Below are 23,031 nucleotides of genomic sequence, written 5' to 3' on the forward strand. Positions count from 1 at the left end.
GCGATTTGTACCTCCTCCCGGGAACAATGTAGGGCTCCTCCTCTTTTAAGGAAAATGTACAAACCATTATGCTACGAAGACACATTTTCTTTGCTTTTTGAATTTAAACTTGTTTGTTTTGTTTTTCTGGGAATTGGTTATGAAGGTTAAAACTACTGTTTCGCAACATCTTATTTGGGTGCACACTGTCAGAGTGTACTTATCTTTCTCTCGGTGTAATTGTTTCTCGGCAGAAAGGAATGACAAGCTTGTGAAATGTTACATAAAAACAGTGATATGATGAACTGCATAGAGGTTTCTCTGAAGTTTGCATTAATTTCGTAATTCAATGGAAAAGTAAATGACAGCCTCCCTCACTAGGAGTTTTATAAGTTTACTCAAAAAAATGTAACTGGTGCCTTAGTTGCTTTATCCGACATTCTCACCATAATAGTCACACACCAAAAATAGTGGACAACTGCCCTTAGTCTCCTTTTATTTTGAACATATTTTATGCTTTTGTTATCTGATTTTACTAGTTTCTCATTTAGTTGTGTATTTTTTTTTTTAAATTGCTGTACTAATCTCAGGTGACCTTGAGGTTTTGAAAGGCACCTATATATAAAAATGTGTTATCATCATCATCGTCGTCGTTGTTGTTGTTGTTGTTGGTGGTGGTGGTGGTGGTGGTGGTAGTAGTAGTATTAAGCTAATGTGACATGGTTAGAAGTTACTTGCCTTAAAAACCTCAACAACAAAATATTCTTAATGGAGAGGATGATTAAACAGCCTGCTGTAGTGTAGTGTTTTAGCACAACCAAATGATATGAAAATGTACTGGTCATGTGCAACACTTAAAAATTATGCTGAAGTTTATAGATCTTAATCCATTTTAAAAGAGTTATACAAAACATAATCACACCTCTGGTAAAGGATCACCATTTTGACACCCTCAAGGAGATCCAGCAGCCATTGCAAGATGATTTCTGTGGAGTGATCTTAAAATAGCAAGCATGCTGAGAACAGCTCAGATGTGCACCAGATGAGGACCTTACATCTGATAAAGGCCAGATTTAACGCTCAGAGCGGTTCTATCACACACAATGGCAAAAAACAAAGAACACACCCTATATCACAAAATCTCAAAATAATCCTATATCACAAATTTGCTTTACTTATAATCAGTAATTCATAATACTTATGATATGTGATACAGTCTCACAGGCTGATCTATGTGCGGCTATTTTCATTGATGCTTAATAAAAGGAGTGTTACTATAAACATATGCAGTGATAAGATCTGACGTCCTCTGACCTAGTTTTTCTTTTTTCACTATCTTAACCAGTCCTGCCACATTTACAGAGAACTATGAGAGGGCGTGGCTGTACTTTCTCGAACACACTACTTATGCACGTACACACACCGAGACACCTCATAATTGAGAGTGTGAGCGGCCAAGGTGGGACATCTCTGGATTTCTGTGCTGTCCACCTTACCTGCATTAAGGTATCACATTTTCCTTTAGTTATTATTTTGTGTATTTCTTGTAATACGAGGCTGTGCTTGTTGTTTTTCTGGCATATGTTGATTAGTGAGATTTAGGAGTAAAATGTAATAGTTTGGGTCACTCATCAAACAGCATGTAACGAATCTTGGAGCCATAATGGATTTGGATTTTAAATTTAGTAAACAAATCAGTTCTGAGTTGCAAAAAAGCTTTTTCCAATTAAGGCAAAGCTTAAGCCAATTTTGTCAGGGCATGACTTTGAGAAAATAATACATGCCTTATCTCAACTCGGCTTGACTATTGCAATGCACTTTATGCTGGAGTCAGCCAAGCATCCCTCTCACATCTTCAGCTTGTACAAAATGCTGCTGCCAGTCTCTTAACTGGCACACAGGCATGGAAATATCTCACCTTTCATTCCCTCCTTTAACTGGCTTCCTGTTTATCATAGAATTAATTTCAAAGTCCTAATGTTGACTTATAAATGCTTAAATGGTCTTGCTTCTCCATACTATTCTGATGTACTTCCCTCGCAGGCCCACAGATCAGCTGCCTTTGGTTGTCCCAAAAACTAGGCTGAAGCTTAGAGGAGAAGAAGCTTTTTCAATTGTGGTTCCCAAACTTTGGAATGCATTGCCTGTAAATAATAGGCAGTTTTTAAGTCTCTTTTGGACACACTTCTTTTTTGGACCGGTGTGAGTTGATGTTGATGTGTCTTTGTTTTATTTTATGTACGTGTTTGAATGTGAGTGGTCTTATCGTTTGTTTTTTGTCTTGTTTTTGTTTTTCTGTACAGCACTTTGGGCAAACTTTCTGTTTTTAAATGTAGTTTATAAATAAATTCGATTTGGATTTGGATCATATAAACCACAGAAAAGTTGAAGAATTCTTAGATCTCCAAACCCCAACCATCCCATCTCCAAGGATAATTTTCAAGCAGTGAGATAACATTTTGCAATGGTTTTGCAGCTACCAGAACACCAAACATGCTCCACATATTTGTGGGCACTTTAGTGGTTTATTCTGTGGATTTTAGAATTTTAGCTGAGTCATATTATGGCTGTAATGTTGTTTACTTCAGCTACTTTGTGCTTTGTGGGTATGACCTTCTTAATGGAAGTTAAAGATTGAGCATAATCATGATAATTGTGCTTTGTAATCATCTCTTGGCTGCAAACCAAGATGATGAACACACTGTTTTTTAATTTTGGATATAATTCCTCTTTTGTTCCCTCTTCCATAAGAACCCCTGACAAATGTTTTAATGCCAAAATTAGGAAAGTTAGTTATATGTTTATCTAGGAAACGTGCTAAGAGGATTTTTTTAAGCTTTTGATTTTTGTCCTAAATGGAGCCTGTAATCTGCATCTTTCCTTGCTCATATAACAATTTCTAGTAGTAAATCATTATCTCAATGCTCATGAATTGAGCACGATTCAACTCATGGTTGATGACTCAAGCAAAAAAATCGAATATTTGACAATGGTACTAGTTTCTTTTGACAAATAACTAGCTCTCTTTAACCTGCAGGATTTCACACTTGTGCATGTATTTCCCTCCCTCACAAAACAAATACCTGACCTGCATGTAGTAGCTGTGGGACAGACAGATGAACCATCCTGGGATTTAACTGCAGAACAATAACAATACTGTCCAGCCCCATAAAACTCTGAAACAGGATAGGCTAGCATGAGAAGTTTACACATGAGACAGAATTATGCATGGCTTCCCGTGAAAATCAACTTTCAGAAGTATTTGTGAAATGTGTTGCCCAACATGAGTCTGCTCAAATGTTACCTGTATAAAGATAAACCTGTACCTGTGGGTTCTGAACAAAATCTCGATCAACTTCATTCCTGAAATCTTCTGACCATACTGTTCAGATTTTAGTCATCAAAGAGAGATATGTGTGAGGGAGTTCGCCTTGTAATCGGAAGGTTACCAGTTCGAGCCCTGGCTTGGACAGTCTCGGTCGTTGTGTCCTTGGGCAAGACACTTCACCCATTGCCTACTGGTGGTGGTCAGAGGGCCCGGTGGCGCCAGTGTCCGGCAGCCTCGCCTCTGTCAGTGCGCCCCAGGGTGGCTGTGGCTACAATGTAGCTGCCATCAGCAGTGTGTGAATGTGTGTGTGAATGGGTGGATGGCTGGATATGTAAAGCGCTTTGGGGTCCTTAGGGACTAGTAAAGCGCTATATAAATACAGGCCATTTACCATCTTAACCCTGTTATTTTGTTGCTAGACATTTGATACACTAAATTTAAACATGACTTCTATGCATTGATTCTCATAATAAATAAATAGCTTGTTAGATAACTGCTTCATGACTCTTTGCTCCTCTCTTGGGTTTCACTTGTTTAAAAAAGTCAAACAGCACTCACATTAAAACACACCAAACACCCAAAGTAAAACTAGCATCACCTAGTGATAAATTCAACCCGACACGCTGATCAGAGCATATGACACAATAAGACAATTTTGTGTTTTCAGGGACTGAGCACAGTTGCGGGACAAAAGCTACGTTACAGAAGCCTCAGTTGTTCTCTGAAGAAAGTCTTAATGAAGTTGTTATCAGTGGTTAGTGAGAAGTCCTCCCAGCAGCTACCTGAGACAGAAGGTTATCACCTCAGATAACATGATGAGCTTGATTATGAGCAAAAGTGTTTCAAAGGTCAAGTGTGATAGTAAAAGTATCACACACACAATTACATATTCAATCAGAAAGTGACACATGTAGAAAAAAACTTGACAGCTGGATATTTAGAAGGCTTTAGTTTAACATGTTTTGAGTGAAGAGAGGAATTAAAGCTTAAAGCTGGGGAATAACAAATACTTGAGCCAGTAGGGGGCAGTATACTCCCTCAGAATTGATGTTTTTCTGTTTACACACATGACAATCTGTGAAGGTTTTATTTCACTACACTGTAAGCAATACCTTGGTTAAATTGGATTAAAGGATCGGGAGCTACATTTGATCAGCTTTTATGATTTTACTATAATCCAGCAGTTTTTTATTCCAAAGTTGAAATACAAGTGACAGCTGGGAGTGACAGATCTGTTCCTCTGACATGCCTTGACGTGGTTTGTCAGAGTACAAATGCCAAAGGACACCTTTTGTGTAAAAGACAAGTGAAACCTTTGACGAAGTGCATCAAGTTTACTTGTGTGAACAGCCAGATGAAATACCATGTAAGGTGCACCATTATCCCATCCTTTATTATTTATGCCACCAATACGATTGAGAGCATACAGCAGTAAATTTGCCAAATCATCACACTGGAGAAGCTGTAACCTTCTCCAGTGACTGCTTAGTCACTGAAATAAACCAAACCAACATAAACCAAATTAGTTATGTGGTTTATGTTGCTTAAAATCACAAATGTTATCATCCATATGTTGAAACTCTCCTAAAGATTGTTTGCATCTCTCTTTTGCTTCCAGAAAGATGTCTCTATATGACAGTTTTTTATGTGAAGAACAGTTCCAGTGCTCCATATGCCTTGATGTATTCACCAACCCTGCATCCACACCATGTGGACATAGCTTCTGCATGCAATGCATCACCAAATACTGGAATGGAGCTAAGGTCTTATTTTTTTGATTTCCTTCATTTTCAGCTTTTTCATTCCCTTACTTTCTGTTGACGTTCAGAGAAGTTATTTAACATATTTTCGTCATTCCTGCTGATGTCCTTTTTGTTTCTATTGTTTCCATCTTTACTTATATCTTATTTCCATCTTTCCTTCCAGGTTTTCAAGTGTCCTCTGTGTAAAAAGAGCTTTGAAAAGCGACCAGACCTCCAGATTAACAGAACACTACGAGAGATCACTGACCAGTATAAATCTATGAAAAATGGAGTAGTAAAGAATAAGAGTGGAAGAAAGGGAACTGGAGGGCATGGAAGCCCGTCAAGCCATTTATTTGATGAACTGAAGAAAAAGCTGTGTCACCCTGTGCGAAAGACTCACCAGACCTTTTCTCGGAGTAAGAAAACTTCTGTGTTTCCGTCTGTAATAATTTATAGAGTACTTTTCAAAGCTCAAGTACAATCTGGAGGAGTTCTCAGATTTCAGAGTAGGCAATTCAGAGTACTTGGTAAATGACTGTCCTGTCATAATTATGTTGCACAACAGCAAACTTATACAAGACTACTGACAGAGGTTTCTTCCTGTTACAAGGGAGTTTTTCCTTCCCACTGTTGCCAAACAGTAACTACCTTACAATATAAAGCACCTTGAGGCGACTGTTGTTCCGAATTGGCTCTGTATGAATAAATCTGAATTGAATTGAATTACATTTAATTAAATTGAATGTGTACTTTCACCTTTTGTGGATTACGAAAGATGAATGCTGAATAATTATTCCATCCAGAAAAAAAAAGCAGTTCAAAGAAATCATGATTAGCAGAATGTTAACATGTGATTCATGCCCATGATGAGTGTATGTAAACCTCTGACCACAACTGTACTTGAACAAAGATCTAGGGTCAATGAATGGCTCTACAAAATGTCAGCATTGTGTATCCAAATAGATATTTGACTTTTCACTAAAGCGACTGACTAACCTGAAAATCCCTGATATTTTTTTCATCTTCAGGCTTGGAAAGTGACTCAATCTCAACGTCCTTTCCTCCAGTCAAGGACTCACGAGCATCCTCAGTGCCAAACCACAGTTTCAGTGATGCATTGAATGAAACCTATGTGGCAGGTCCTAAGGTTTCCCACCGACCACATACCCGGAGGAGGAGGTACACGCTGAGTGGGACTGAGATGAGCCACAATGTCCCTCTTTGTGAGATCCACAACAGGCCAATATTGGTAAAACGTTCACCTTCTGCACCTGTTGAATGAAGTCCTTAAAGAAGACCAAATAAAAATCATATGCAATGGGCTTCAGATTTTCTGTAGGAGTGACCAGGTGTGCATTTGTCCTGAATGCGAGATGGAGGATCATCCAGACCATGACACAGTGACCGTTGAAACCGAATGGATGGAAACCAAGGTTTGAAAATTAAAACAGAAAAAGATAGATACAAAGGACAGATGGATTAGGTTAGGGAAGTTTCCATGTTAAAAAAAAACAGAATAATGTTTTTTATTGGAGTAACAAAGAATTGCTAAAAAGCAGGTGATAACTGACGTGATAGTATGAAGTTCTGGCATGAACGAACTAGACCATTTTTAAAAAAAATCTGTTAAAAATGATTTAACATCTGAGCCTAAATTCTTAGACAGTGGAGCAGTTTGATAACAGAAAATGAGTCAAATACATAGAATCTATGTTCCTCGACAGCAGGGGTGGGCAACTCCAGGCCTCAGTGTCCTGCAGGTTTTAGATCTGTCCTTGATCCAACACATCTAATTTAATTGGTTAAATTACCTCCTCAACATGTCTTGAAGTTCTCTAGAGGCCTGGTAATGAACTAATCATTTGATTCATGTGTGTTGAACCAGGGTGAGATCTAAAACCTGCAGGACACCGGCCCTCGAGGCCTGGAGTTGCTTACCCTTGCTCTACACTGTTTCTATTCAATATATCATTTTTAAACATTTGGTTTCAGGTCATGCTGCATATAATATGAAGTTATGTAGTGATTATTTGTTTCCAGAAGGAGGTATTTTGTAAGATATGCTCATTGACTACTGTCTGACATACATTATCACAAACAGATCCACCCTTGTTCCCCACGTCTGTTTCAGAACACCAATAGGCTGAAGGTCAAGTGAAGTCAGTACTGTGTAACATGAATGTTTGTGTATTTTAGACACTGCTGACTGTGTCAGAGCGGACAATCCAGGACATGATTATCGAGAGAATCAACAAGATCGAAGAGATAAATATGTCAGTGACAGAGCTGGAGGTAAAACACAAACACATTCTTGTGTAAGACCACAGGTGCATGGTAAAACCTGTAAATCCTCATATCACTTCAAGGTTTTTGTTAAACCAGCAGTCCCCAACCTTTTTTGCACTGGTTTAACGTCACACAATATTTTCACGGACCGGCCTTTAAGGTGTCAAGGATCAATGCAAAAAAATAAAATTATACGACCAAGACAAAAACTGTGCTATTTAGCGAATTCAGTGTGTATTTGTGTAACTTTATTAGCAGCGTCCTCCTGAAATGCGCCAACAACATTGAGAGTAAACGTCCTCCTTTCTGCCCCTTAATGCTCTCTGGTCACTATGGTAACATTTCTTTCAATATTAGACTCACAACTACAACATGGGAAAAGACCCAGGGAAACCGAGTTAATGATAAAAACCCTGAATACCATAAATTTCACAGCCTCAACTCCCGCGGCCCGTACCAAATGACTCATGGACCAGTACTGGTCGTGGCCTGGGGATTGGGGACCGCGGTGTTAAACAATCTCTATTTCAATTTCCCTTTTTATGTTCGCACCTGATGGCTGCCCTTCCCTGACCCTGGTTCTGCCAGAGGTTTCATCCTGTTAAAAGGGAGTTTTTCCTTCCCACTGTTGCCAAAGTGCTTGCTCATAGGGGGTCATATAATTATTGGGGTTTTTCTGTGTAATATTGTAGGGTATACCTGTTGTGTGACGGCTGTGTGCGGACAGGAATAGGACCCAAGGTGCAGACTCCAGAGACAAACTTAAACCAAAACAGCTTTAATGCTGAACTCAAACATAACATAACTGGGAAAAAAATCAAATAAACTAACACCGGTGGACTGACAAAACACACAGCAAAATAAACGGTAGATAGCGACACTGACAAACTGAAACACAGGGCTTAAATACATAGAGGGAGCAATCAGGGAATGGGCAACAGGAGGGAAACACAGCTGGGGCAAATCAGGCCTAACAAGACAAAGGAGAAGCAAAACCAAACACATTAACATGAGACATGGACTTTCAAAGTAAAACAGGAAACCCAAAACACAGACTGAACAAAAGACACAGACTCACATGCAAGCACTACAACAGAGGGAACAGAGACGTGGGACCAGGACAGACACAGACACTGACTGGATGTGGGGATACAGAAGACAGGGGAGACAGCAACTAAGGAACACAGACAGAAAACCAGAACACTAAAGCTCTAACCAACCCCACCCAGAGAACCTAAACTAAGAATGATCCTAAAACCCATAAAGCAAAGCTAGAATATAATGAAATAACAAAATCAAAGAACCAAAAACACAAAACAATGGGTCAACGACCCAGGGACCCTAACAATACCTTACAATATAATGCACCTTGAGGCGACTGTTGTTGTATAAATAAAATTGAATTGAATTTTTCAAACTTAAATTATGTATTTCTACATGTTGGGAGCTTATTAAACAATATCTATAGCCAATTTTACATAAAAGTGCAGGTGTATTTCCCTGATCTACAATTTATATCTGATTACCAAATCCACATATTACATTTTAAGTTAAAAATATATATATATTTTTCCAACATTATGTTTTTCTAAACAACAAAATCATTTATGAAACACTCTCAAGTTTTAATTACATTATTCAAATTTTGGTAAAGATTTTATGTTTCTAACTTTTTACCTTGCATTTTAGGATTTCTAGACATTTTGCACATGTTCTTAGATTTTTAGTTGTAGCAAAATTTAGGTTCCTTACATTTGAAATCTGAGCTGCAATTCACAGATGCTGCATATTTCCATGTGATGTGAGAATTTTTATTTACAGGGGAGATTAATATATATTTTAAACCAAAACAAATTAAACAATCATGTATCTCATATCACTCTGTCTAACTTTCCAGCTGGCAGTGGACCGAGAGACGGCGGGCAGCGTTTCTCTATTCTCGAGTTTGGTTTGTTTCATTGAACGTTCCCAGGCAGAGCTGGTGGAGGCGATGGAGATCAGCCGGAAGGTGGCACAGCGCCATGCTGAATCCATGACAAGGCAGCTGGAACAGGAGATCGAACAACTAAAGAAGAGACAAAGCGAGCTTTCCAAGCTTGCCCAATCAGATGATCATTTATACTGTGTGAAAGTAAGAATTTAAGGATGAATGTGAAGATGCTAGTACACGCCCATGTTCCAATACTATTTGTTTTGTGCTGTTGGCAAACTGACATACTGAATCAGACTGAGGAAAGTAAAAAAGTAGAGGTGGTAAATGTTATTTATACAAATAAATAGCAGATAACCACAGAACTGACAAAATGTTCTTATACATCAAAATGCATTTGCATGTATCATTAAGGCATACTAATGCACTCATTGGTCAGACACTGGCCAGGCCCATTAAGTATATAATGAAAAATTAATATGCATGATTTGTTTATCTAGAATATAGTAAAAGATATACTATATGGGTGTATACTTGTATGGCTTTTGGTTTACCTATACATATACATAACATGCATGTGACAACAATCTGTTTAAGGTCAAATTCACGTGGATTGAAATCCTATTACCTTAAGTATATTTATACTTTTACTGAAGCAAACATTAAACTACTCATATAGTTTCTAAATAAAGTAAACTTGACTTGATAAGTTAGGGTGAAAAGAGATGTAATGTACACTTCACAGATTGGAGATTTCAAAAATGATTATATTCAATATTTGCCAAATTATATGTCACTGACATCAAATGAGTGACACAAAGCTTTTGTAAGCTTTTATAAGAGCACATAAGTGCCCGTTTGTTGTGTAAGGAACATTTTAGTCTATTATTAGGTGGTTGCTTGGCAACGTGACGGTGACTTAATGTCTGATAAGCTTTGATGCTCAACTCCTGATCCTGTAGGAAGAGTTGGCATTTTGGTAAATACTGACAGGAAAAAATTTCTAACATTTCTTTCCACCTGCTCCCTAGACGTTCCCAATTCTGTCCAGCCCTCCACCTACCAAAGACTGGTACAAAGTGTCGGTGAATTCTGACCTGGGGACAGAGTCCATTTACATGTCTATATTAGCTCAGGTGGAGAAGTTTGCCAAAGAGCTGAAGAATATCACAGAAAAAGGTCAGTGTAATGAAAAGCATTCAGCTGGTTTACACATATAATATACAAAGAAGACACAAAATCTGCGAGAACAGGGAATTTTTAATTAGTTCAGACTCAACATACGGAGCAAAAAAACCCAACAACTCTCAAAACACATTTAGGCGATAGATAACAGAGTCTGGCTGTTATATAAAAAAGAAACTTTAAATAAATTTCTTGGCTGATGCTTTTGTGTTTTTCTGTAGCTGCAAGTGAAATGCTAAATACTCAGCTAATGCTGGTCTGGGTAATAAGCTGCATCCATAAACTGTACCAGTGTAATGCACAGATACCCATATGTTAATTAGTGCTAAGTAGGAGAACAATAGAATACTATAATTCTGATCACCAAAATGCAGACACAAACTTTTTATGACCCATACCACACATCGGGGTATATTCAACAGACATTGGACAAGAGAGGTGTGGAAGAGAGTGCAGGTAGGGTGAAGTGGGTGAAGACAAGTGTCAGGGGTAATTGAAGATGTTAAGATTTTTATTGGGCATGAACAGAATTAAAAATGAGTAGATTAAGTGCAATCTACAATCTAGGATCTAGACAAGCCCAGAGAGGCAAGGCTGAGATAGTTTGCACATTTGAAGAGGAGGTGGGTGGATGGTGGGTTTACTGAATAAAGGATATTGAAGATGAAGCTGATAGGGATGAGGAAGAATATCCCCTAAGAGAAGATTCATGGATGTAGTGAAGTTGGTTAGTGTGAGTATAATAGAAGAGAATGCTAGGGGTAGGGTGAGGTGGTGGCAGATGATCCGCTGTGATGACCCAAAAGGCACCAGCTAGAAGATAATCAGTCAGATAATCTTATTAAAAACACGCAAGTGAAAAAAACTCTACTTTAAGAGATCTTTCACGTAGAAAGCAGCGTGGAGATTCAGCAAATGGCTCCAAAACCTGTATTGAGCTTTTTCACTAATTTGCATGTACTATGCAATTGTTTTTTATTGGCTATTCATGGTCTTCTTGTGTACTATATGTCACTACTTCCTGTGATTCCCTGTCTCTTCATTGCACAAATGCACATTACACTGTGGCATGAGCATGCCCCAATGGGTGCCCATGCACTGTGCTTTGCATGTCTAGTCAATAAACACAATAAACCTGTTATTTGTCCAATAATTCCTCATCAACACAGAAGTTTAGGCCTAGCAGCCCTCTCAAGAGTATGCCCTCAACTCTAAGCCTTATAAGTTTTCAGATGGATGAATTATAAAATATATTCACACACCATAAAGTTCTTGGGAGAAACCATTAAACTATCAATGACTGTCTTTCTGGAGCAGGCTATAAATTGCCACTAGAGGAATTTTTAAAAGTATTTTTAAGTGTTCAAGCCAGACAGTATACAGATGCAATGAAATACCCCCCCCCCCCGGTGGTGCAGGTTTGTATTAGCTGTTACTTCTATTTCTGCTGGATTACCAGACCAAACAGTAAGGTAGGTTCATGTTAGCTCCTTACACCTGTTGTCTTGTTTCTGTTCAGGTTTTCCTGCACAAACACTGGATCCCAGTCCTTCTCGATCACAGCCCAGTGAGTGTACATGTCCTCTCCACCTTAACAAGTGCTCTTTTAACGGTTACACTGTATACAACTTCATCCACTTTAACCTTGTTGATAATTAAGATCCAAATGTATCTGGTGAGTTTTAACAGCAGCACTGTATTTTGTTAATTATATATATATATATATATATATATATATATATATATATATATATATTATATTTTTGTTTGTCTGCAGGGATAAAGGGAATACACGAATATGCACGTAAGTGACATTCATCCAAGCTAAAATTAATGAAAGCAGAATTACCAACAGAAAATGAAGTTCTTTACATCTTCTTTCAACACAGTGGATGTAACTCTGGACTCCAGTACCGCCCATCCAAGACTGGTGCTGTCATCAGACCTGAAAAGTGTGAGGCTCCTGTTCAGTTACTAGACCATTACAATCATGCTGAAATGACTTCCTGTGTCCTCTTGTCTCGGAGCCTCTCTTTTAGCATAAATAGAGAACAGTAGAAAAAGAAGATGTAAAATCTCCATGAAATGAGCTGTAATTATAAATTGTATATTTCTGCAGGTGAGGTGTGGAGATCGACACCAACTGGTGCCAGACAACCCAGAGAGGTTTGAAAAAGTTGTCTGTGTTATAGGGAGGGAGCCAATCTCTTCTGGAAAACATTATTGGGAGGTATGAGGGTTTGCCCTTTCCAAGAGTCAAAAGTCTTGAAAATCATTGCTCATATATTATAATTGAGTTCTTTATTGTTGATTAAACTTGATTCCATACTGCTTTCATTACAAGATACAATTGTGTGCTAAATAAACAAATGTTGGCCAAACATCTTGGCTTCTTCAGACTTACATGCGTTTCACTATTTGAGTGAAGGATTGTGGTTTGTTTGGTTTGAAAAGGTGGACGTGACAGGGAAGACTGACTGGGACCTGGGTGTGGTCAAGTATTCCGTCAGCAGGAAGGGGAAGATTGAATACACCCCAGACAATGGATTCTGGTTCCTCAGTTTAAGAGACAAGTGAGTTAAACACATTGTTGAAGAGTTCTCCAAATTATTGGCCGTTGTAGCTGAAGGAAAAATGCTTATTTCCCAAATGGTTGGCGGTGGTTCCCAGAAGCATGCTGCTTGTTGTCACTTTGGTTGCTAGAAGATTGCCACAATTGCTTGCAGATTTTCATGTGTTTCTGCAAGTATGTGGTTAACTACTTGTGGTAATACAACATTATGGTGTGACACAAACTGGAAAGGGAGAAGGTTCACCTTCAAAGTAAAAGTTGTACCTCAGAGCTACAGTCAACATGTTTCATATGGTACAACTTCCACTTTGAAGGTGAATGGTCTCCATTTGCAGTCTGTATATATATTTTTAGTTTCAATATAGGTCTGAGAGAAGCTAAACAGTATTTGTGGATAAATCGTCACTTAGTCACTTCCATTTAATTATGACCGCAACATATTGTCCAGCGCAGTACTGTAGTATAGACCTATTTAACACCATATACAGTTTACACAAGGCAATTTTATTTCTTATATGAATTTTATTTATTTTAACGGTCATAAACTGGCTGTGACACGTGACAATAATAACAACTGTACTCCATTAAAACATTCACAGTAGGTGGTATATCCAATCTTTAAATGATGACCTGATGAATCCTGCTTCTGGGTCCAAACTACTTTGCGTTTATTAAGGCTGTTGTGTTTTTAACATGTTTTAATGCTTTGTATCTTGTTCTATTTAATCTGAACAGCCCCCTAAAAACAGCCAGTGATCACTGTTAGCCTCTCTCAGTTTTTATTATCACTGTTCATTTTAAAGCTCAGTTTGAAAACCTTACAATGTAACTATAGCCCAGTTTAACCAGAGCTTCTATGTACCCTCTGGTGGACCAGTTCTAGGTTTGTGAGGTAGTGTTAAAGGGAGAATGGTTTACAGGAGGTAGGTGAGTTGAGGAGAACGCTGTATTATCCCACAAATGATAGCACTGCAACATAGACACAACTATAGCTGGCAAAACAATTTATAACCTAAACAATCTCAGTCATAAAATTACTGTTAAGGGTCTCTGAGTCTCCACATGGGTGTCAGTGATACAAAGTCTCAAGTCAAGAGTCAGAAGAATAAGTCAAGTCAAGCTCGCTTTTTCTTGGAGAAGAAGATGAGAAAAAAAAATCAGAAAAGAAGATTTAGTGGGTGCACCCTCAGGTCTTTTTCTACTGTCAGCACTGTTATGTGGTCTGGGCGTGTTCTACCAAACCGCGAATCTTCAAATCAACTAAGGACGATCATTGCGGCAGACAAATTCTAGGGCCTGGGATGGTTCGACATCTCCTCTCAGAGGAGAGTTCCAACATCTGAAATCCATGAACAACCACAAATGGGATGGAAGGGGGAAAAAAACCCAGTCTGCATGACAATAAAAACCTTTATTACATACAGCTTTGGAATTGAGCTCACACACATATTTGTGTATTCAAGTATGTTAACCATATGGACATTGCATCATTTCAATCCTTATACAAAATGAAAATAAACCATTGAACTAATAAAATAGTATAGCACTGAAAAACACATAACAGTGGACTTTTCTTTTTGGAAATGAAAGAACTGATTAAGTCTTAATTATTTTTTATGGAGTCTCATTATCTTTAACTAGAAAGTTATCAAGTTTTTCTGACTTGTACTCACCTTACAATATAGTTTTAATCAGCATTTATTTCTAAACAAATTTTCCATGTACAAAACCATATTTTTATATGGTTTTGTACATGGCTCCAGCGCCTATCCCAGCTGTCATAGGGCGAGAGGCGGGGGACACCCTGGACAGGTCGCCAGTTTGTTGTAGGGCTAACACACAGAGACAGACACCCACATTCACGCCTACGGGTAATTTAAATTGATCAATTAACCTATCCCCACTAACTGCATGTCTTTGGACTGTGGGAAGAAGCCAGGAGAGAATATTTGTGTAATACTCCATATCCAGCTACGGGACTTCAATCACATTTTACACATTGCCTGCAGCAGCAGCAGTAACATTTGCATGCAAATAAAGAGGAATAAAAGTGGAATAAAGAGCATTGGCTTAGGCAGGACTATCACATGGTTAACTTGGACATAAAACAAATTTTTATTAATAATTTTTATTAATATTATTTAATATTAATCCTCCAAACACTGTTTTGAAAACTTCATCAGTGCCTACCCAACTTACCCACACACCGATAGACTTGGGAAGAAGGCACCATGCTCGCTACATCAGCTAGCAATGCTAACTTTTACAACACTCATCAAGACGGTCGGAAGTACTATAATTTCCGTATAAACAACCTCCGGTTTTCTAGGTGATTCCGTTCTGCTCCTCCTGAACCAAATACTGGTTACAGGCTGTTATTTTTTTCCACTACAGAAAGTATTTTTCCTCATTAATCAGGGATTGTTTGTTTTAGCCTTTCACTGTAGCCTCATCTACACTGCACTTGGAATGTCCTTCAGTAAGCATGAGGAGGCAGGATCTACTTCTCCTAACCAATCACATGCAAGAATGTATGGTTTAAGCCAATAAGGTGAAAGGATGGCAAAATAAATTTGATAGACAGATTTGACACAATAGAGAATAGGTTTGGCAAAGAAGAGCAAATAAACTATAGTGAATTATAAAATATAGAATTATAAAAATAGATTAGACAGAACAGGAAAAAGAAGAACTGTGGAACCTCAATTCCACTGGGCTACACCAGCCCATGCAGCAGTGACTAACCTCGTACTGTAGATGGATTATCTCAGTTGTTCTCCTGACTAAAGTTTGGTCTGTTTACAGCATCTTGCCATGCGATTGCATTTGTCCCGAACCTTCGGGAACCCTCACGTTAACTTTTATCAAGTGGAAAAAAGTTAGCGTTCGGCGTCCAGCTTCACAGTGTTTATATATGCTAACGATAGCAGTGTAGCTAGCCACCATGTTAACCCTACTTCAGTAACCCTACAAACACCATGGCTGTTTGGTTTTCTGTCTTCACTTATTTTGGAAGTGATAGCTGAGCTGTATGTTTCAACTTTTGCTGTGGCTTTTAAGCTGCCGGATTTTTGGCTTCACCACCTCCTTCATGGTTTGTGCACGTTGAAGCTGAGTTTTCTTTTTTTTGGCTGTTTCAGCCAACGAAACGAAATACCATCATGTGGTGGCCTTACTCGATCTGCTGAGGGTCATGTGATGACCTTCCTCCGGGATCCCCCCCACCCAAGGGAATGACACCACTCATTCGCTACCCCCTCTCTGTTGAAGAGTGGGCTGAGAAACTCCTCTCTCTCTCTCTGGCCTGGATGATGGCCTCTCAAGCTCATGGAACGTATGCTATCCTTGCTAGGAATGGATGATGACGGATTCATCTTCACTTACATATTCCTCCAACAGTTGCTGGCTCCAGTGCAAGCTGGCCTCGCCAACTCCCTGTCTCTGGCCTAGCAGGATTACCGCTCACTCACTGAAGAAATGGATCACATTCTCCTGGCTATTAGGAGCTTTGGTATCCAGACGATAGTTCCGACGGGATCTCCCGTGACCCCCACGATTTTCCCGGGGGCAACCGACGCATTGATGGTGGGTGGGATCACTGTGATTTTACCATCAGTGTTTTGGCGTTGCAGCATGGCCGCCTTGCAGTTTTAAGGCCGAGGGAAATGAGGCTGCCAGCACTCTGTAGCAGCCGCGACCACTGACAACAAGGCAAGGCTCCTCTTCATAGAGGACTCACTCAAGAAGACATTTTCTAGTTGACTCTAGCTCCCAGAAGAGCTACGGGAACTCTTGTGTCGTCTTTGCATACATTCACATTTAGCCAATAATGAGACAGAAAATTCAATTAGCAGAGGATGAAGACCAAACAGAACTGTGAGACATAACATTGTACTTGTATTAATGAAAAGGACAGAAACACTCCAGATTGATGCTGTTTCCCAGCATTTGCTGAATGTAAAAATAAAGCAATGACATGTAAATGTTGGATTTAAAAGCTGGTCTTTTTAGCAATCCCCCACAAAGAATGTTTTCAGTTGTTTAATTTTTCCCTTTTACCTGATAGTTGTCTTACTTTTTTAAGTTCCTTAAAAATGCATGAAAATGCCATGCTTTTGCAATAATGCAGATTAAAATGAAATCAGACCTACTGATGTTAGAAGAAATTTTTCATCTTTAATTTCCTTTCCCTTTGTCATTTCTCCCCACAGGAATAAGTTTGGCTTTCGTTCTCAACCCTACACAGATGTCCCAGTGAACCTTGTACTTCATAAGATCGGGATATTTGTGGACTTTGAAAATGGACAGGTGCGCAGGTGTACATGATTGGAATTTACCTGTCTCATAAAGAATGGGCAAATTGAGTCCCCCTTTAATTTAAACTTATTTAGCTACATATAGATAAATATTATAAATATAGATATTTTCACTATTGTCTTGTTTATGTAATTTTACTTTAGGTGTGTTTCTCTTCTTTGCAGGTGTCTTTCTACAATGTTGATGCTAAGATGCACATCTATACTTTTAATGACATTTTCAATGAGACCCTCTACCCTTTCTTCAGCCCCTGCACCAACAAGTCAGGAAGGAACGATTTACCACTGATCATCACGCCAGTGAAGATGACCGAGTGACACCTAAAAGTTGCATAATATTGTATTTCTTCCTCTCAGTTTTATTTTCCTGCCTTTGCACTTATGTGCTCTCCATACATATAAGCTTAGTCAGTTTTTCCCCCAATTGTGTATATATCTATAAATATTCCCTATTGATTTAAACCTCGCAGTTGTCAGACTGAATAGTTTATGCATACAGGTTAAATGTTTTTATGTATTTTGAAACTGATAATCTATTAAACAAATATCTTACATTTGGATGTATTGTGGAAGTTTTCCATTTAATAAAGCCTGCAAACAAGCGGTGAGTGGTAGCTAACATGCTTTGCCCCTCTGGGGTCCAGGGTATAAATGACTGTTTTTGACTACTTTTGATTTTACCTCTATATTTCACCTTTAAAACAGTTTTTCTTGCCTTGTTTGGTATCATTATTTTCAGAATAACCTCAAATATCTGAAATTGGAGGTTTCTTTTCATTTTAATTTTTGTTTTTTATTCTTAACTTTACCAAATGGACCTTGCTGTATTGGTCTATTTGATTCACCTTTGTTTTTATTGTTTATTTTATTTTCACTTGCTACACACGGGACAGGCATGACTGTGGGAAATAAGGAGAAAGAAAGAGAGGTAGGGAAAGAAAAACAGCGGGGAAGAGGAACGGTGATAAAGGGCAAAAAATAAAAAAACAACCAAAACAAACAGACAAATACATATATATATATATATAAAAAACACCCAGCACGCCCCTGCGGGCGGTTTATCCTTCAAGCTCAGGTCTTCTACCAGAGGCCTGGGAGCTTGAGGGTCCTGCGCAGTATCTTAGCTGTTCCCAGGACTGCGCTCTTCTGGACAGAGATCTCCGATGTTATTCCCGGGATCTGCTGGAGCCACTCGCCTAGCTTGGGAGTCACCGCACCTAGTGCTCCTATTACCACGGGGACCACCGTTACCTTCACCCTCCACATCCTCTCGAGCTCTTCTCTGAGCCCTTGGTATTTCTCCAGCTTCTCGTGTTCCTTCTTCCTGATATTGCTGTCATTCGGAACCGCTACATCGATCACTACGGCCGTCTTCTTCTGTTTGTCTACCACCACTATGTCCGGTTGGTTAGCCACCACCATTTTGTCCGTCTTTATCTGGAAGTCCCACAGGATCTTAGCTCGGTCATTCTCCACCACCCTTGGGGGCATCTCCCATTTTGACCTTGGGACTTCCAGGTTATACTCGGCACAGATGTTCCTGTACACTATGCCGGCCACTTGATTATGGCGTTCCATGTATGCCTTGCCTGCTAGCATCTTGCACCCTGCTGTTATGTGCTGGATTGTCTCTGGGGCACCTTTACACAGCCTGCACCTGGGGTCTTGCCTGGTGTGATAGACCCCAGCCTCTATGGCTCTTGTACTCAGAGCTTGTTCTTGTGCTGCCATGATTAGTGCCTCTGTGCTGTCTTTCAGTCCAGCTTTGTCCAGCCACTGGTAGGATTTCTGGATATCCCCTCAGTTCTGACTACCTTCCCTCTCTTTGTTACCATTCGACTACACTTCTCCAGTCCGAACGACATTCCAATGTCATTGCTGTATAGCCTGGTAGTGTGGATCAGTGAATCGATGTCTCGTTCACTCTTGGCATACAGCTTGATGTCATCCATGTACAGGAGGTGGCTGACAACTGCTCCATTCCGTAGTCGGTATCCGTAGCCAGTCTTGTTAATGATCTCACTGAGGGGGTTCAGGCCTATGCAGAACAGCAGTGGGGACAGAGCATCTCCTTGGTAGATCCCACACTTGATGGTGACTTGTGCTATGTGCTTGGAGTTGGCCTCTAGTGTTGTACGCCACATCCCCACTGAGTTCCTGATGAAGGCTCTTAGGGTCCTGTTGATCTTGTACAATTCTAAGCATTCCAGTATCCAGCTGTGGGGCATTGAGTCATAGGCCTTCTTGTAATCAATCCAGGCAGTACACAGGTTGGTCAGTCTGGTCTTGCAGTCTCGGCTGACTGTTCTGTCTACCAGTAGCTGGTGTTTTGTGCCTCTGGTATTCTTGCCAATCCCTTTCTGTGCCCCACTCATGTATTGACCCATGTGCCTGTTCATCTTAGCCGACATGATGCCTGACAGGAGCTTCCATGTAGTACTGAGGCAGGTTATTGGTCGGTAGTTGGAGGGGACCGGTCCCTTCTTGGGGTCCTTGGGGATCAGGACCGTTCGACCTTCGGTTAGCCATTCCGGGTGTCTCTCGTTAACTAGCAGCTGGTTCATTTGTGCTGCCAGACACTGCACTGGAGTGCAGTCAGCTTCTTCAGCCAGTAGGCGTGAACCATGTCGGTTCCTGGTGCTGTCCAACTCTTCATACTGGAGACCCTTTCTTGGATATCTGCCACTGTGATGGTTACTGGACCCTGTTCAGGGAGGTCGCTATGGTCTGCCCTCAGATCCACTAGCCACTGAGCATTGCCGTTATGGGTTGCATCCTTCTCCCATATGCTCTTCCAGTATTGCTCCGTCTCCAGCCTTGGTGGTGCTGTTCTCTTATTATTATTGTTCCCTTGCCACTGAGAGTACACCTTTGCTGGTTCTGTGGAGAACAGCTGGTTTATTCTCTTGCCTTCTATCTCTCTGGTGTACCTCCTCAAGGGAGATCCAGGTTTCATGCTTGGCCATGATCCTATTTTTGAGGTCAGTTCCTCTCGCACTCAATGACCCTTCTCCTATCGCACTTGGGGCTATGTACCCAATCTCGGGTAGGGGTGATGCTATCTCCCCCCTGACCTGGCGTCCTGACTCCTCCTTGTCGTAGCATTTATGTTGTACCTCATCAATCTCTAGCTGTGATAGCAGTCCCTTCTTTCGAATGTTAGAACACTGAGCTACTAGTTGTTACGCCGTCACACGAGGTCTGCGGTTGTGAGGCCGGTTGGATGTGCTGCCATATTCTCTGAAACGCCTGTGGAGACGGCTTATGGTTGAGAAATGAACATTCAATGCACGGGAGACAGATCTGGTTGACATTCCTGCTGTCAGCATGCCAATTGCACGCTCCCTCATTGCTTGTGGCATCTGTGGCATTTTGCTGTGAGACAAAACTGCACATTCCAGGGTGGCATTTTGTTGTGGGCAGTCTGAGGTACACCTGTGCACTACTCATGATGTCAGATCAGCATCCTGATGTGGCACACCTGTGAGGTGGGATGGATTATCTCAATATAGCAGATGTGCCCACTACCACACATTTGGACTGATTTGTGACCACTGTTTGGGAGGGATGGTTATATTGTGTATCTGGAATGAATTTTAGGTCTCTACGTCCATCCCATGGGGAATGGGAGCAAAAACAAAAGTGTTGCGTTTATATTTTTGTTCACTGTATATACACGTGTGTGTATATATATATATATATATATATATATATATATATATATATATATATATATATATAAACTGGTGGGTTGTGCTGCTGAGGTGGAGGCAACAGGAAGACCGCTTGATGCTGCTGCATCATGGCTGGGTTGTGCTGCTGATGCTGCATCACTGGAGGGTTGTGCTGCTGAAGTGGAGGCAGCAGCGGTAGATGTGGTAGATGGCCCAGGGGTGGGATTTAGAAACTTCAACAGTGCATCTGAAGAGAGGAGTATGTGACACCACTGAGTATCAAAGTCTAATAATAAAAACATATGATTCCAGGAATAAAATCAAATGATATAATATAAATGAAAAACCAAAGAGATATATGTATGATGTTAACTGATATGCAAATTAGATTAGATTCAATTTATTGTCATCATTACAGGGAAATGCTGAATAGCAGAATGCAAAGTAACAGTATAATATCATATGAGAATGTTATGTTATGATTATCTTTGACCGAATCACAGCAGTGCTCATATTAAAAAACAGCATTCCCTCATGTGATATTGCTTAATTAACATTAATGATGTGCACTTTAACAACTAGGCTTACAACTATAATATATACAGGGGTGGAAAAGTGACTATTACCTGCAGGGTAAACGTTAGCTAACCAGAAGGCAATAACAATGTAAACAAAAAACACCTGCTTAAAAGATGAATACAAATGAGGAATGGTGGGAGTGCTGTAATTACCTAACGTTACATTATTATTTTCCATAACAATTTAGCCCCCCCCCCTCCACAATATTAACTGACGTTAAAACAGTTAACTAGCTATTTATTGACTATCAATTAGCGAATCATGTAACATTAGCTCAACGCTAAAAATTTAGGTTACTATCACATTCAGACAAATAATTTCATGTAGGCTAACGTTACCTACCTCTGTCTTTTTCTTGTTTCTCCTCCTCTTCTTCTCTCTTTTTTCTTCCCTGGGCACCTGACAGTTTTGGCCGTTTTGACACCTTTTGTTGATTTTCTGATGTGGTGACGTCCAAAAGGAACCATGATACGGGAAGGGAGGGGGCGCACCGTGCGGGGAGGGGGGGGCGTAATGTTGTAACAAATAATATTTCTATTAAATAAGCTTTACTTTGCATTTTAATTAACGTGGGATTATTTTTTGTATTTAGAAATAATAGTACCAACTTTTTTTTTTTCAACATTTGTGGCACTGGCGTGGCGCCCCCTGATGGACGGCGCCCTTAGCATTTGCCTATACGGCCTATGCCACGGGCCGGCCCTGCATGCGATACTTGCCTCCATTGACAGGAATGTTACAAAGTAACTGAAACGTGGGAATCTTTTGTGCTCCAGCTGGTACACTGTAGCCTTTCGGTTCCACCTCTTACTTAACCAATCTGGTAGTTTAGCAGCAAGTCTTTGATTCTCAATGCCATCATTGAGAATGTTCAGATTCTCATTATTAGTCATTGCAGATTGGCAGCTTTGTAAAAAGTCCACAAACTTTCTTAGCTCTGCACTATCCTTTCGTGTGACCTTTGGCCAGGTGTGTAACTTGTCTCTAACAGCCTTAGCAATGACAAAAGGCTCTCCATAACGTTCATTGAGCATATTCCATGCTGCCTCATATGAGTCTTCAGAGCCAATCAGAAAATAGCCATCTAAGGCTTCCTTAACACAGCCACCAACATACTTCTGTAGAAAAAATATCTTTTCGGCAGTGGGAATGTTCTTTCTCTCTATTGGAGTCTGAAAGGATGCCTTCCAATGCTTAAACTTAAGTGGATCCCCACTAAATACCGAGGGTTCTGGAATAGGCAGTCTATTAGCTGACATAGCTTCTGCCAAAACCTTTACAAGCTCACCTGTGTTCTCATAAGTGACATTTAACTCTCTTCGTGGTTGTAAGGGTTGATTAGCAGTTTTCTTGGACTCCGTTACCTGTAAGTTTGCAGGGTTTAGAGTGACTCTTTCTTGCTTTACTGAAACGTAGTCTTCCTCATAAACTTGTAGT

General features: G+C 40.0%; 1 protein-coding gene across 2 annotated transcripts; it reads left to right on the top strand.

The window, feature by feature from the left end:
* The first annotated feature begins 1,431 nt into the window (after nt 1-1,431).
* LOC113019235 (E3 ubiquitin-protein ligase TRIM39-like) lies at nt 1,432-17,836 on the top strand. 2 transcript variants are annotated; one of them, XM_026162792.1, is made up of 15 exons: nt 1,432-1,485; nt 4,926-5,070; nt 5,234-5,468; nt 6,081-6,301; nt 6,381-6,485; nt 7,249-7,344; nt 9,236-9,469; nt 10,300-10,447; nt 11,973-12,020; nt 12,231-12,257; nt 12,343-12,407; nt 12,573-12,683; nt 12,908-13,026; nt 17,237-17,333; nt 17,507-17,836. In XM_026162792.1, exons 2-15 carry the CDS (start codon nt 4,930-4,932, stop codon nt 17,657-17,659), a joined length of 1,800 nt encoding a protein of 599 aa, XP_026018577.1. In that variant the 5' UTR covers nt 1,432-1,485; nt 4,926-4,929; the 3' UTR covers nt 17,660-17,836. The 2 variants fall into 2 exon arrangements, with proteins under 2 accessions (XP_026018577.1, XP_026018578.1); XM_026162793.1 differs by having other exon boundaries at nt 1,447-1,485; nt 4,930-5,070.
* Nucleotides 17,837-23,031: the final 5,195 nt, after the last annotated feature.

This window comes from Astatotilapia calliptera, chromosome 3 (assembly GCF_900246225.1).
Source record: "Astatotilapia calliptera chromosome 3, fAstCal1.2, whole genome shotgun sequence".
NCBI lineage: Eukaryota > Metazoa > Chordata > Actinopteri > Cichliformes > Cichlidae > Astatotilapia > Astatotilapia calliptera.